This window comes from Daphnia pulex, mitochondrion (genome assembly GCF_021134715.1).
Source record: "Daphnia pulex mitochondrion, complete genome".
Lineage (NCBI taxonomy): Eukaryota > Metazoa > Arthropoda > Branchiopoda > Diplostraca > Daphniidae > Daphnia > Daphnia pulex.
The window spans coordinates 1-14152 of NC_000844.1; the positions used below are offsets into that span (position 1 = coordinate 1).

General features: G+C 38.2%; 13 protein-coding genes across 13 annotated transcripts, besides 24 other annotated features; 9 read left to right on the forward strand and 4 right to left on the reverse strand. All coding sequences in view use genetic code 5, as the record gives it.

Moving 5' to 3' along the window:
• Positions 1–64, forward strand: a tRNA (tRNA-Ile).
• A 1-nt stretch (position 65) lies between these two features.
• Positions 66–133, reverse strand: a tRNA (tRNA-Gln).
• Positions 134–197, forward strand: a tRNA (tRNA-Met).
• Positions 198–1187, forward strand: ND2 (NADH dehydrogenase subunit 2). Its single transcript has one exon. The coding sequence runs from the start codon at positions 198–200 to the stop codon at positions 1185–1187; it is 990 nt and encodes a 329-aa protein (NP_008621.1).
• Positions 1186–1251, forward strand: a tRNA (tRNA-Trp).
• Position 1252: 1 nt separating this feature from the next.
• Positions 1253–1316, reverse strand: a tRNA (tRNA-Cys).
• An 11-nt stretch (positions 1317–1327) lies between these two features.
• Positions 1328–1391, reverse strand: a tRNA (tRNA-Tyr).
• A 5-nt stretch (positions 1392–1396) lies between these two features.
• COX1 (cytochrome c oxidase subunit I) lies at positions 1397–2934 on the forward strand. The gene is given in 2 exon segments: positions 1397–1399; positions 1401–2934. Coding segments are annotated over 2 exon segments (1537 nt in total).
• Positions 2935–3002, forward strand: a tRNA (tRNA-Leu).
• A 1-nt stretch (position 3003) lies between these two features.
• On the forward strand, positions 3004–3682 carry COX2 (cytochrome c oxidase subunit II). The gene has a single exon. A coding segment is annotated over exon 1 (679 nt).
• Positions 3683–3752, forward strand: a tRNA (tRNA-Lys).
• Positions 3753–3756: 4 nt separating this feature from the next.
• Positions 3757–3821, forward strand: a tRNA (tRNA-Asp).
• Positions 3821–3982, forward strand: ATP8 (ATP synthase F0 subunit 8). The gene has a single exon. The coding sequence runs from the start codon at positions 3821–3823 to the stop codon at positions 3980–3982; it is 162 nt and encodes a 53-aa protein (NP_008624.1).
• On the forward strand, positions 3976–4650 carry ATP6 (ATP synthase F0 subunit 6). The gene has a single exon. It carries the CDS (start codon positions 3976–3978, stop codon positions 4648–4650), a length of 675 nt encoding a protein of 224 aa, NP_008625.1.
• COX3 (cytochrome c oxidase subunit III) lies at positions 4650–5438 on the forward strand. Its single transcript has one exon. It carries the CDS (start codon positions 4650–4652, stop codon positions 5436–5438), a length of 789 nt encoding a protein of 262 aa, NP_008626.1.
• Positions 5439–5499, forward strand: a tRNA (tRNA-Gly).
• ND3 (NADH dehydrogenase subunit 3) lies at positions 5500–5853 on the forward strand. Its single transcript has one exon. It carries the CDS (start codon positions 5500–5502, stop codon positions 5851–5853), a length of 354 nt encoding a protein of 117 aa, NP_008627.1.
• Positions 5853–5918, forward strand: a tRNA (tRNA-Ala).
• Position 5919: 1 nt separating this feature from the next.
• Positions 5920–5984, forward strand: a tRNA (tRNA-Arg).
• Positions 5985–6051, forward strand: a tRNA (tRNA-Asn).
• Positions 6052–6116, forward strand: a tRNA (tRNA-Ser).
• Positions 6117–6184, forward strand: a tRNA (tRNA-Glu).
• Positions 6184–6249, reverse strand: a tRNA (tRNA-Phe).
• Positions 6250–7957, reverse strand: ND5 (NADH dehydrogenase subunit 5). The gene has a single exon. A coding segment is annotated over exon 1 (1708 nt).
• Positions 7952–8015, reverse strand: a tRNA (tRNA-His).
• On the reverse strand, positions 8016–9336 carry ND4 (NADH dehydrogenase subunit 4). The gene has a single exon. A coding segment is annotated over exon 1 (1321 nt).
• Positions 9337–9338: 2 nt separating this feature from the next.
• Positions 9339–9614, reverse strand: ND4L (NADH dehydrogenase subunit 4L). The gene has a single exon. The coding sequence runs from the start codon at positions 9612–9614 to the stop codon at positions 9339–9341; it is 276 nt and encodes a 91-aa protein (NP_008630.1).
• A 31-nt stretch (positions 9615–9645) lies between these two features.
• Positions 9646–9710, forward strand: a tRNA (tRNA-Thr).
• Positions 9711–9775, reverse strand: a tRNA (tRNA-Pro).
• Positions 9776–9777: 2 nt separating this feature from the next.
• ND6 (NADH dehydrogenase subunit 6) lies at positions 9778–10290 on the forward strand. Its single transcript has one exon. It carries the CDS (start codon positions 9778–9780, stop codon positions 10288–10290), a length of 513 nt encoding a protein of 170 aa, NP_008631.1.
• Positions 10291–10297: 7 nt separating this feature from the next.
• On the forward strand, positions 10298–11431 carry CYTB (cytochrome b). Its single transcript has one exon. The coding sequence runs from the start codon at positions 10298–10300 to the stop codon at positions 11429–11431; it is 1134 nt and encodes a 377-aa protein (NP_008632.1).
• Positions 11432–11500, forward strand: a tRNA (tRNA-Ser).
• ND1 (NADH dehydrogenase subunit 1) lies at positions 11491–12426 on the reverse strand. The gene has a single exon. The coding sequence runs from the start codon at positions 12424–12426 to the stop codon at positions 11491–11493; it is 936 nt and encodes a 311-aa protein (NP_008633.1).
• Positions 12427–12429: 3 nt separating this feature from the next.
• Positions 12430–12496, reverse strand: a tRNA (tRNA-Leu).
• A 9-nt stretch (positions 12497–12505) lies between these two features.
• Positions 12506–13819, reverse strand: an rRNA (l-rRNA).
• Position 13820: 1 nt separating this feature from the next.
• Positions 13821–13892, reverse strand: a tRNA (tRNA-Val).
• Positions 13892–14152, reverse strand: part of an rRNA (s-rRNA) that runs on past the window's edge.

Below are 14152 nucleotides of genomic sequence, written 5' to 3' on the forward strand. Positions count from 1 at the left end.
AGTTTGATGCCTGATTAAAGGGCTACCTTGATAGGGTAGATGATGCAACTTGTTGCTCAAATTATTTACATGTAATGGATTTTCACCAAATCTTAGAAAATCAAAATCTCTTATGCATTTACATCAACATGTAAGATAGGTAAGCTAAATAAAGCTAGTGGGTTCATGCCCCATTTATAGGTTATACCTCCTCTCTAATGTGACTTTCTCCTTCTTTACTTCTAATAATCATCAGTATCGTAACAAGAATTTGTCTCGTGATTTCTTCTCCTTCTTTATTTATTTCATGGATTGGGTTAGAACTCAATACCTTAGCGTTCTTACCCCTCCTTTTATCTAAAAAATCTAAATTGGCTAGAGAAGCCTCTATTAAGTACTTTCTTACTCAGACTCTTGCTTCAGTTTTAATCCTAGTAGGGGGATTGTGGTTTCTAGCCCCGTGAGGGGGGCTGGCAACATTAACCCTCCTGCTGGGGTTAAGAATTAAGCTGGGGGCTGCCCCCTTCCACAGATGGGTCCTCTCTATCGCCGAGGCAAGAGGGTGGGTCCCTCTTTTTGCCCTGCTCACTATTCAAAAAATTAACCCCTTGCTAATATTATGAATATTTTGCCATTTAAGAATGCCTTTTTTTTATGTGGTGGTCTTAAGCTCTTTAATCATAGGGGGGTTAGCAGGCCTAACTCAGACGAGAGTTCGATCAATCTTAACTTTTTCCTCAATCAATCATGTAGGCTGGTTGATGACAGCCTTAAGATTTAGTTTAAGAGTAGGGGCTTACTATTTTCTTATTTATTTAACGACTCTTCTTTGTTCGATCTTGATTTTCCACATATTTAACGTGTCTCACATTAATCAACTACCTCTTTTGAGTTTTAAGCCCAGTAACCAGATGCTATTATTTTTCGCCCTGCTATCGTTGGGGGGGCTGCCACCCTTCTTAGGGTTTCTTCCAAAGTGAATAATCTTACAGCTAACTGTCTCTTACTCATTGCTTTTAGTTGGGGGGGTTATAATTAGTATAAGCTTAGTAGTCTTGTTCTTCTACTTACGACTAATATTTTCGGCATTTATGATAGGGGGGGTGAACTTAACGACTTTAAGAAGAGACCCGCTCCCCTTTCCTGTTTACTTTGTTGCTCTCTTTTCAATTACTGGGGGGGGGCTATCCATGATCTACTTTCTTTAGAATTTTAAGTTAATTAAACTAAAAGCCTTCAAAGCTTTAATTAAGATTGTATTCTTAAATTCTATAGGTAGAGGGGATGCTCCCATTATTAGATTTGCAATCTAAATATTTTATTTAAACTACTCTACCGCTGGTTTGTTTAGCCAAAGGGGGGACCCCGTACTTAAATTTACAATTTAATGCCTACTCCTCGGCCATTTGACTAGCGTATTATTGCGACGTTGACTCTTCTCAACTAATCATAAGGACATTGGCACTCTCTATTTTATCTTTGGTATTTGATCAGGGATAGTAGGCACTGCTCTTAGACTTTTAATTCGCGCCGAACTGGGGCAATCAGGAAGTTTAATCGGAGACGATCAGATTTATAATGTAATTGTTACCGCCCACGCGTTCGTAATAATTTTTTTTATAGTTATGCCCATCATAATTGGGGGGTTCGGGAACTGATTAGTCCCCCTTATACTAGGGGCCCCGGATATGGCCTTCCCTCGACTTAATAATTTAAGATTCTGATTTCTTCCTCCGGCACTTACACTACTTTTAGTTGGGGGGGCAGTAGAAAGTGGGGCTGGGACAGGGTGAACCGTGTACCCCCCACTCTCGGCTGGGATTGCTCATGCGGGGGCCTCTGTAGATCTAAGAATCTTCTCCCTCCATTTGGCGGGTATTTCTTCTATTCTTGGGGCTGTCAACTTTATTACTACTATTATCAATATACGATCGGCTGGGATATCATTAGACCGAATTCCTTTATTTGTGTGAGCAGTGGGCATTACTGCGTTACTTCTACTATTGAGCCTACCAGTCCTAGCAGGGGCAATTACTATGCTTCTTACTGATCGTAACCTCAATACCTCCTTTTTTGACCCTGCAGGAGGGGGAGATCCGATCTTATACCAGCATTTGTTTTGGTTCTTTGGTCATCCTGAAGTATACATTTTAATTTTACCCGGGTTTGGTATAATTTCTCATATTATTAGCCACGAAAGAGGTAAAAAGGAAGCATTCGGCACGCTTGGGATAATTTACGCTATACTAGCTATCGGGGTGTTAGGCTTCGTAGTATGGGCCCACCATATATTTACTGTGGGCATGGATGTTGACACACGAGCGTATTTTACTGCAGCTACAATGATTATTGCGGTTCCTACAGGAATTAAGATCTTCAGATGACTTGGCACACTTCACGGAACCCAGCTTGTATTTACCCCTTCTCTCTTGTGAGCGGCAGGGTTTGTGTTTCTGTTTACAGTAGGGGGGCTTACTGGGGTAGTTTTAGCCAACTCAAGAATTGACATTATTCTTCATGACACGTACTATGTCGTAGCTCATTTTCACTACGTTTTATCTATAGGGGCAGTATTCGCTATCTTTGCAGGAGTAGCCCATTGATTCCCTCTTTTTACCGGGTTAACCTTGCAAGCCCGTTGGTTAAAGATTCACTTCTTTACAATATTCGTAGGAGTAAATTTGACCTTTTTTCCGCAACATTTCTTAGGATTAGCAGGTATACCCCGGCGTTACTCAGACTACCCTGATGCCTATATGACTTGAAACGTTATCTCATCTGTAGGGTCCGTAATCTCGTTTGTGGCTACCCTGGGGTTTATTTTTATTATCTGGGAGTCTTTTGTAAGACTGCGACCGACTTTGTTCTCAACACACTTATCAACTTCAATCGAATGACAGCATTCTTTTCCCCCCGCTGAGCATAGTTATAACGAACTAGTATTTATTTCCCAATTCTAACATGGCAGAAAAGTGCATCAGATTTAAGCTCTGAGTATGAAAGTGAAAGCCTTTCTGTTAGAAAATGGCAACATGAGCACAAATTGGATTCCAAAATAGAGCATCCCCTCTAATAGAACAACTTATCTTTTTCCACGACCACGCCCTTCTTATTCTTATTTTGATTACCACTCTAGTAGGATATTTTATACTTAGTTTAGTCACCAACAAATTTGTCAACCGTTACTTGCTTGACGGACAGATAATCGAAATTATCTGGACTGTTCTTCCTGCTGTTATTTTAATCATCCTAGCCCTGCCCTCATTACGGCTCCTCTACCTCATTGATGAGACCACAGAACCCAGAATCACCTTAAAGACTGTAGGCCATCAATGATACTGAAGTTATGAATATTCTGATTTCAAGGATATCGAATTTGATTCTTACATGATGCCATCGAACGACCTAGAAAAAGGGCAATTCCGCCTTCTTGAAGTAGACAACCGAGTGATTTTACCATACCTCACCCAGGTACGTCTACTAGTCACAGCAGGAGACGTAATCCACTCCTGAACAATCCCCAGTTTAGGAATCAAAGCTGACGCCGTACCTGGTCGTTTAAATCAACTTAACGTATTTTTTAATCGACCAGGTGTCTTTTATGGTCAATGCTCCGAAATTTGTGGGGCCAATCATAGTTTTATACCCATCACTGTAGAGGCGGTTAACCCCGCGGACTTCCTAAGTTGAGTTAAATCATTCTCATCAGATAGCTTAAAGTAAGCAAAAGCCTCTTAAGCTTAAAGATGCTAGTCAACGCCTAGCTTTGATGATTACGAGAAATTGGTTAAATTGATAATACTAGCTTGTCATGCTAGAGTTACTCTGAGAGTATTTCTCTGTGCCCCAAATCTGACCTATAAATTGAGTTATTCTTTTTTGGATTTTCGCTTTGACTTTTGTGATATTTATGACCTTCCTTTATTTCACAAACTTTTCTCCCAAAATTAGACTAGAGAAGTCCCATCAAACTACCCTGAGCCACCTAGACTGAAAATGATAGCTAATTTATTCTCTATCTTTGACCCCTCCTCTATATTAACCCTCCCTTTAAATTGATTAGCCGTCTTTGTCGGTTTGTTTGCCCTTCCCTGAGGCTTCTGAATTAGAACTAACCGAGCCGCCAAATTCTTTACTCTAGTCTCAGACCAACTTCACAGAGAATTTAAAACTCTAGTAGGAGTGGGGGGGGCTCAGGGGCACACACTCATTTTTATCTCACTATTTTTATTTATTTTATTTAATAATTTTTTTGGGTTGGCACCGTACGTATTCACAGCATCCAGCCACTTAGCTATGACCCTGGCCCTAGCTTTCCCACTTTGACTAGCATTTATTCTTTACGGGTGACTTAGTCACACTACTCATATGCTCGCCCATTTAGTTCCTTTAGGGACCCCCCCAGTTTTGATACCCTTTATGGTTCTTATCGAAACCGTGAGTAACGTTATCCGCCCTGGGACCTTAGCTGTACGTTTAGCAGCTAATATGATTGCTGGCCACTTACTTCTAGTACTGCTAGGTAATCAAGGGCCCTCGTTGTCCTCTTCTCTTTTAAGAATTCTTCTGGTTACCCAGATTTTACTTTTAACGCTAGAAAGCGCGGTAGCTATCATCCAGTCTTACGTATTTGCTGTTCTGGCGACTCTTTACTCTAGAGAAGTAGTTTAATGTCAAATCATATAAATCACCCCTTCCACCTCGTAGATAAAAGCCCCTGGCCTATTTTAAGAGCCTTCAGAGTAATAAGATTAGTTAGAGGTCTAGCTAAATGATTTCATACTTTTAATATAGACTTGGCAATCCTAGGCATTTTGTCTACCACCCTAGTGATAATTCAATGGTGACGAGACGTAGTCCGCGAAGGAACTTTCCAAGGCCTCCATACAAGTAAGGTTGGCGTAGGGCTTCGTTGGGGAATAATCTTGTTCATTGCCTCAGAAGTTTTATTTTTTGTCTCATTTTTTTGGGCGTTCTTTCACAGTAGCCTTGCCCCCGCCGTTGAGCTGGGAAGAGCTTGACCCCCCCTTGGTATTAAACCCTTTAATCCATTTCAGATCCCCCTTCTAAATACTGCTATTCTTTTAGCCTCGGGGGTCACAGTTACTTGGGCACACCACGCTTTAATGGAAAATAACCATACTCAAGCTTTTCAAGGATTATTTTTAACAGTCTTTCTCGGCTTTTACTTTACCTCTTTACAAGCCCTAGAATACTTTGAGGCCCCTTTCTCTATCGCCGACGCTGTATACGGAACCACTTTTTTTGTGGCAACAGGGTTTCACGGACTTCATGTTATCATCGGGACAACTTTCTTACTAATTTGCCTTATCCGTCATACCCTTCATCATTTTTCTTTTACCCATCATTTTGGGTTTGAAGCGGCAGCATGATATTGGCACTTTGTTGACGTTGTTTGACTATTTCTTTTTATCTCTATCTACTGGTGGGGCAACTAAATCTTTCTAATATACTAGTATATTTGACTTCCAATCAAAAAGGCCCCCTGGGGGAAAGATAATTTTTCAGCTAATAATTTTTACCCCCCTAATTTTGACAATTAGATCTGTGGTCTTGGTCCTTTCTCTAGCTCTCAGAAAAAAAAGTAAAATAAATCGAGAGAAGTCTTCGCCTTTTGAATGTGGGTTTGACGCAAATTCTAACCAGCGCCTTCCTTTCTCGCTCCGTTTTTTCTTAGTAACAATTATCTTTTTAATCTTTGATGTCGAGATTGTTATCCTGTTCCCTGCTATTCAAAGCATTTTTACCTCACAAGAATTTTACTGAAATTTTATTTTTATTTCTTTTCTAATTATTTTGTTGGGGGGACTTTTTCATGAATGAAAACAAGGAAGTCTTAACTGAGCTATCTAGGGGTTGTATTTAATTATAATACTTGATTTGCATTCAAGAGGTGCTATTATTACTGGCCTTCCTCATAAATCTGAAGTAAAATATTACATTTAGTTTCGGCCTAAAAGACTGATCATAAAGATCCAGATTTTTTAGTTGAAGCTAAAGTAAGCAGCATCTCACTGTTAATGGGATTTAGGGTGTCTAACCCCAACTAAGGAAGTAAAAGTAAGGGAAGAGCTGCTAACTCTGTCTCTAAGCGGTTGAACTCCGTTTGTATTTCTGCAGTTATAGTATAAGTTAATACTTTACATTTTCATTGTAAAAATGAACAAAGATTGTTCTAACAGCTGTTCTCAAATCATTGATTATACTAGCATCTTCAGTGCTATGCTTTTTAATTTAAGCTATAAGAACATAAAATATAAATAAAACATAAGAAAAGTCAAAGTAAAAAAATTAGAAAGTGGAGCTTCAAACTACTATGCTGAAATTTTAAATTGAGTGTGTTAACCTTCCCCCCTACAACTTCCAAGCCTTTTCTTGAATAAAACTCCAATCAACCTTGGTCATAAATCTTTAAGAGGTGGTCCGCATTCTTTAAAGTTTTCATTGAAAAACCTTGGCCTGTCAGTCAAGGAAGAAACCATATTAAACCTCTAAACTTCCTAACTGCCCCCCATTTATAAGAGTAGGTTAACCCCTGTAAACTTAGTATCACCAGCAGGGAAACACCAACAAAAAAGAGAGCCCCCCACTTTAAAAATACAGGCAAGAAAATCAGAACCGGGGCGGGGAAATTAAGCCATCTCAAGATTGGGCCTGAAACAAGGGAAGTAAAAGAAAGAATCACCACCGGCCCAACTAACGAATAATCCGACTCGCAAACAGAAATCGAAGTTCCCCCCCCGTATGGGCCAACAAAACTTAAGTAAGTAAGCCGAACTGAGTAAAGAACTGTTAATCTGAGACAAATAAATATCATAAGTAAGACAAAAATTCCCCAAGAATATTGACAAGCAAGCTCTACAATTAAATCCTTAGAGTAAAACCCCGCTAAGAAAGGCACCCCACAAAGAGATAAATTAGCTAGATTTATGCACACCGTAACCAACGGAAAATTCAAGCTAAGCCCCCCAAAAGATCGAATATCCTGGGTATTCCCGGCCCCGTGAATAAGAATCCCTGCACAAAGAAAAAGCAGGGCCTTAAATAGAGCATGTGTTAATAAATGGAAGAAGGCCAACTCGTAGAGGCCCAAAGAAATGGAGAACATTATCATCCCTAACTGTCTAAGGGTAGACAATGCAATAATTTTTTTAAGATCATACTCAAAGATAGCTACAACCCCCGACATGAACATGGTTATAATAGAAATAAATAGTAACAGTGCTGAACAAGTTTCTCCTAAGATAAAAGAGAAACGAATTAATAGATACACCCCAGCAGTGACTAAAGTAGAGGAGTGTACCAAAGCAGAAACTGGGGTTGGAGCCGCTATCGCAGCAGGTAATCAAGCAGAGAAGGGAATTTGAGCTCTTTTAGTTATAGCGGCCAGTAATACAAGAAGAGGGACCCAATTTCTAAACTCTACATTATTATAAAAGGCCCAAATTCTAAAATTAAAATCTCCTACTGATACGAATCAAGCGATTGAGAGTAAGATGCACACATCCCCCACCCGGTTAGATAAGACTGTGATTATACCCGCGCTACTTGACTTTTTAGAAGGATAATAAATTACTAGACCGTAAGAAATTAGCCCCAACCCATCCCATCCTAGTAGGATTCTTAAGATATTAGGACTTAGAATTAAGATAGCCATAGAAGCAACAAAACCTAAAACTAAGAGGATGAACCGATTGGCATTAGGGTCTAAAGCCATGTAACTTTTACTGTATCAGACTACATTACCAGAAATACACAAAACCACAGCAAGAAAAAAACAACTCATTCTATCTAAAAGAAAAATTATTCTAAAGTTAACTCTTCTCCCCCCTAAAAATCACTCAAAGAAAATTGACGTCCCCTCAGAACTCAAAAAGACCCCTGTGAACCCGGCAATAAATATGAGGTTAACCAGGAAAAAAGAAATTTTTTGGTAAAGATACTTATCCACGGTCATCAGTGCACTTGCACATCTCAGGCCCCACAAACCTAGGTTTTCATTAAACTACAACGACACAGAAAAAGATGGGATAGAACAGGAAAAAGAAGAATAAATGGTGCCATGTGTAAGAATAACACCAGATGCTCACGAAAAGAACAGTCCCCCATTCTATTCGATAAGAAGCTGTCTGTTCCATGTTGGGTAGACACAAATAAAAACAAGTTATAGGCCCCTGCTATAAAAGAAAGCCCCCCCACGAGGAGGGAGCTGCCCCCCCATCACCCAATCGACGAGATAAATAAGTAAATCTCACCCAAGAGATTGGGTGATGGGGGGGCAGCTATATTACTAATAGCAAAAAGAAACCACCACAAAGTAGAGAGAGGGGCTAAAGTAATTAAACTACGAATTAAAATAATTCTTCGAGTCCCCATACGCTCGTAGATTATCCCGACTAATCTGAATAGCCCCGAAGAACAGAGGCCGTGACTAATTATAATCGTTACTACACCCGCCAATCCAACAGAAGAGTTAATAACCACCCCTAAAAGAACTAAAGCTATATGAGCTACTGAAGAGTAAGCTACTAACGATTTACAGTCAGTTTGGCGGATGCAAATAACAGAGGCAGTCACCCCTCCCACAAGTCTAACTCTCATAAGAAAACTAGAAAACTCACTAAGACTTAATTCGATGTAAGGGACAACTCGAACTATTCCGTACCCCCCTAACTTTAATAAAACCCCCGCTAGAATTATAGACCCTGCAACTGGGGCCTCAACATGGGCCTTAGGAAGTCACAAATGTCCAAAATATACGGGAAGCTTGACTAGAAACGCCAACAGTATTAATCAAAATAAGATAGGATTAGAAAATTGGGCCCCCTGCCCTAAAAAAAAGTAGTCAAGACTGCAGTCCGTAAAGTTAACTCAGAGGATACCCAAAAGTAAGGGCAGGGAGGCAGCAAGGGTGTAAAATAAAAGGAAGTAAGAAGCAGAGATACGTTCGGGTTGGTACCCCCAACCCATAACTAGTAAAAAAATAGGAATTAGAGTAGTCTCAAAAGCAATATAATATATCAAAAGATCTGAAGTTCCGAAGCTCACTAATAGAAAAATTAGTATTCCCACTCCCAACCCTAAAAAGACTTCTGGGAAACTCTTGTGATCTTTGACATAAAAGCTTATTATGATCATCATGGCTAGAATTCAAATAGATAAGTATCTTAGAAAGTAAGATATTAAATCAACCTGAATGAGATTAACTAGGCCTAATCCAAACCCGCTTATCCCCACTCCAAAAACAAAAGCTATAAAAAAAAGCAATGTAACTGCCACCCCTCAGTTACTAAAAAATAGCGTTATACAAGACCCCATCAAAATGAATTTTAACATTGTTAACACTGTAGCGCGTTTAAAGAGTTAAAGTTGTCTCCGCCATGGGTTCGGACCAGTGAAACTAATAGTGAGAGCCCTAAAGCTCCCTCGCAAGCTGTAAGAGTCAAAAAAATTAGAACAAAATTTCTAAAACTCACCATAGATCTCACCCAAAAAAGAACACCAAAAATCATAAGCATCAAACCCTCTAAACTAAGTAAAGTAGCCAGAAGATGCTTACGTTTAGAAATAAATCTAAAAAGAAAAATTAATATGGACCCTATTAATAAAACAATTAAAGGACTGACGAAAGATGACTGACTCACGGTCTTAGTAGTTTAAATTAAAAACACTGGTCTTGTAAATCAGAAACAAAGCAACTTTCTAAGACTTCAAAAAGATAGGAACCTACACCCAAAGCTCCCAAAGCTCCAATTCTTAATTAAACTACTTTTTGAAATTGGACAGTTTTTTCTTCTTACTGGGACAGTCTTTATAGTATTTATATTCCCCTTAGTCAGACACCCCCTCCTCATAGGGCTAATTATCCTTATTATTACTTTTATAATCGCTGCAACATTAGGGCTTGGGGGGCTAAGATCTTGACTCTCTTACGTCTTAGTATTAATTTTGTTGGGGGGGTTACTTGTTATTTTTATTTACATCTCACTCCTTGCTTCCAATGAAAATCAGACACCCCAAAGTAATAAAATTAAAATATTTTTTTTAAGTACCACATCAATTTTAGCGGGCTCTCTTGTAATTTCTTCCAGACTAAAAGTATTTGACTCTAAAACCAATGCCCTTTTAAAAATAACCCACTACAACAATGAAAGTACAGACTGATTAAATTTACTGTACTCCGAACAATTAGGCGGAATGACTATTTTCCTTGTCCTTTACCTCTTACTCACTCTTATTGTAGTAGTGGCTATCAGCAAGAACGATTCCTCTTCTCTGCGAGCCCTTTAATATTTAAATGGCAACTCTCCGAAATACTCATCCCCTAATAAAAATTCTTAACAGAGCCGTAGTGGATCTCCCTGCACCCTCAAATATCTCAAGATGGTGAAATTTTGGTTCATTGTTAGGTCTCTGTTTAGTTACCCAGATTTTTACTGGAATTTTCCTAGCTATACATTACACCCCCCACGTTGAAATAGCATTTTCAAGTGTCATTCATATCATCCGAGATGTAAATTATGGCTGACTTTTACGTACGATTCATGCTAACGGAGCTTCCTTTTTTTTCATTTGTCTGTATCTCCACGTTGGACGTGGACTATACTACGGGTCTTACTTATTCTTACTCACTTGATTCTCAGGGATTTTACTTCTCCTCCTAACTATGGCAGCCGCTTTCATGGGATACGTTCTTCCTTGGGGGCAGATATCTTTCTGGGGGGCCACTGTAATTACCAATTTACTCTCTGCTATCCCTTATATAGGAGATATAATTGTTCAATGACTGTGGGGAGGCTTTGCTGTAGATAATGCGACCCTCAACCGGTTTTTTAGCTTTCACTTTCTGATCCCCTTCATTATTATAGGAGTAGTTATTATTCACCTCTTGTTCCTCCACCAGACAGGGTCAAATAATCCTCTTGGTCTTAAGAGAGATTCTGATAAAATCCCTTTTCACCCCTACTTTACTATTAAAGATTTAGTAGGATTCCTCTTCATATTAAGATTTTTAATTATTTTAACACTATTAGCCCCTAATTTGCTAGGAGACCCAGAAAACTTTAACCCAGCCAATCCTCTGGTTACCCCTGTACATATTCAACCTGAATGATATTTTTTATTTGCCTACGCAATTCTTCGATCGATCCCTAATAAGTTGGGGGGGGTTCTAGCCCTTTTATTGTCAATCTTAATCCTAGCCATCATGCCAATTTGGCATAAGAGAGAAATAAAGGGATTAGAATTTTACCCATTTAATAAGTTTTTATTTTGATCACTAATCGGGACTGTATTTATTTTAACCTGAATCGGAGCAAAGCCTGTAGAAGACCCCTACGTTTTAGTGGGCCAGCTTTTTACCGCCATCTACTTTAGATACTTTATTCTAGCCCCTCTTACTTTAAAAATTTGGGATAAAATCCTAGCATAAGATTGTTTAACCTAATTAAGGTTCTTGTTTTGAAAGCAAGTCATAAAAGTTAAAATCTTTTAGCACTCTTTAAACCCTAAGAACAACATACTTAATAGCCCTGCTATCAGTACTAAATACGAAATAGAAAAAGGTAAGAAAAACTTCCAAGCTAAATATATTAATTTATCGTACCGAAATCGGGGAAGAGTCCCTCGAACTCAAACAAAAATAAAAGCTATTACTCCAAAAGAGACTAGCACAAAAAAAGAACAATCACCCCCCAAAAAAATGACACTAAATAGAAAAGATATAAATAAGATTCTAGTATACTCCGCTAATATAATTAAAGCAAACCCCCCACTTCTGTACTCCGTGTTATAACCCGACACAAGCTCAGACTCCCCCTCAGCAAAATCGAATGGGGTACGATTAGTCTCAGCAAGACAAGAAATAAATCAAATTAATCCTGCGGCAGGAAAGATAAAAATAAACCATAAATTTTCTTGAAAAGAAGAGAAACTGCCCAACTCATACCCCACAGTTACTACTAAAGGGGTAAACAAAATTAAAACTAATCTTACCTCGTAAGAAACAGTCTGGGCTACTCCTCGTAGACATCCAATAAGAGAATACTTAGAATTAGATCTCCACCCTGCCGCGAGAAGCCCATAAACACCAACGCCTAGACCGCATAAGAAAAAGAGTACGCTCTTATTAAAAGAGAGTAAATTAAAAAAAGAAGGAATTCTTAGCCATATAAGAAGAGATAGCCCCAAACTAAAACAAGGGGCAATTAAAAAGGCTGAATAGTTAGAGGTGGAAGGGGAAACGTGCTCCTTTGAAAACAATTTAATTGCGTCAGAAAAGGGCTGAAGAACCCCCCCCAAGCCTACTTTATTAGGCCCCTTACGCAACTGAATGTACCCTAATAGCTTACGCTCAAATAAAGTGAAAAACGCTACCCCCACGAGAACACACACCACCACAACTAAGAAGAGAATCACTTGAATCATTTTAATCAGCCGTAGGGCTACCACCTACATAAGTAGATCCTAAGTCTACTACATTATCTGTCAGACTGACATCACTTTTGAAAGTTTATTTTGATTCTTCATTGTAAGAGCTTCCCCCTATCTTAATCCTTTCGTACTAAAAATAGGCCATAAAATTTGAGGATAGAAACCAACCTGGCTTACGCCGGTCTGAACTCAGATCATGTAAGAAATCAAAAGTCGAACAGACTTTCCAACAAAACTTCTGCACCTTGCTAATTTCTTAATCCAACATCGAGGTCGCAAACCTTTTTATCGATAAGAACTCTCCAAAAAGATTACGCTGTTATCCCTAGGGTAACTTAGTCTTCTAATCCCTCCTTAGGGATCAATTTTCCATCTATACATGTTTTTTAAAGAAAGTGGTACTTTTTAACTTTCTGTCGCCCCAACAAAATTTCATCATAATTTTTGTTATAAAAAGTAACCTAAAACTTTAATGAAATAAAGCTCCAAAGGGTCTGATCGTCCCCCAAACGCATTTAAGCTTTTTCACTTAAAAATGAAATTCAACAAATATTTTAGAGACAGCTTTTTTCTCGTCTCACCATTCATACCAGCCTCTAATTAAGAGACTAATGATTATGCTACCTTAGCACAGTCAGAATACTGCGGCTATTTACTAATGCATTGAGCAGGCGATACCCCCTATAAAAACAGGGGGAGATGTTTTTGATAAACATGCGGAAAACAATTTGCCGAGTTCCTTTAAAATACTTAAATTTACTTTAAATTTTAACTTACCCTGCTAATAAAAAATCAACATTAAATTCTACTAATTTAAGCATCTTTACCTTAAATCAAAAGTTAGTTTAAGTATTCTGGTAGATAGATAAACACTAAAAAATACTGACTACTGAGATGTAAATTACAAAAAACTTATTATTTTAAGCCACTTTTAAGCCTAAAATCATCTAAAACCAAGTTAATTATTATATCAATTAAATTTGCCTCGAGAGCTCATCCCCCCAAGACTTTAACCGCCCAAATTTTTAAATTAAATACTAAAATAAAAACTCAGATAAATCGAATTAAATTCGTTTCCCAGAAAACCAGATAAAAAAGCTCGAATGGCATTTCACCCCATATTTCAATTCAAAAAAATTTTGCTACATTTATAAACCTTGAAATATAGCTCGCTTAACTTCGGGAATAATTTATGTAAAAAGAAATTTGCAGAACCCTGATACACAAGGTACGATAAAATAAATCTTCTTTTTTAAGTTTGACATAGTTTTTCAACATTCCTTCACAGTACTGTAATCTATAGGGATGGCTGATAATTTCTTTAACTCGTACTTACACAATTTGGACAAAGATGGTTCTGTTAAAAATATTTTCCCCAAGGTAAAAACTAAATAAAATTTGATTTGCACAAATATAGACTCGATGTAAACGAGTTGCTTAACTAGTCAAGCTCTTTATTTCATTCTAGATGCACTTTCCAGTACATCTACTTTGTTACGACTTATCTCCTCTTGAGAAGAGAGTGACGGGCGATATGTGCACATCCTATTGCCTTATTCAACTTACTGTACTTAAGTAAATTTACTAATAAATCCACCTTCACCTGAGTTTTAAGCCTAAAATCCGTATTTCTATTAAAAATTGTAGCTCATCACTGCCCTTTTATAAACTGCACCTTGACCTGAAGTAAGAAAAATATTTTTCCTGAAAACGTTCTTTT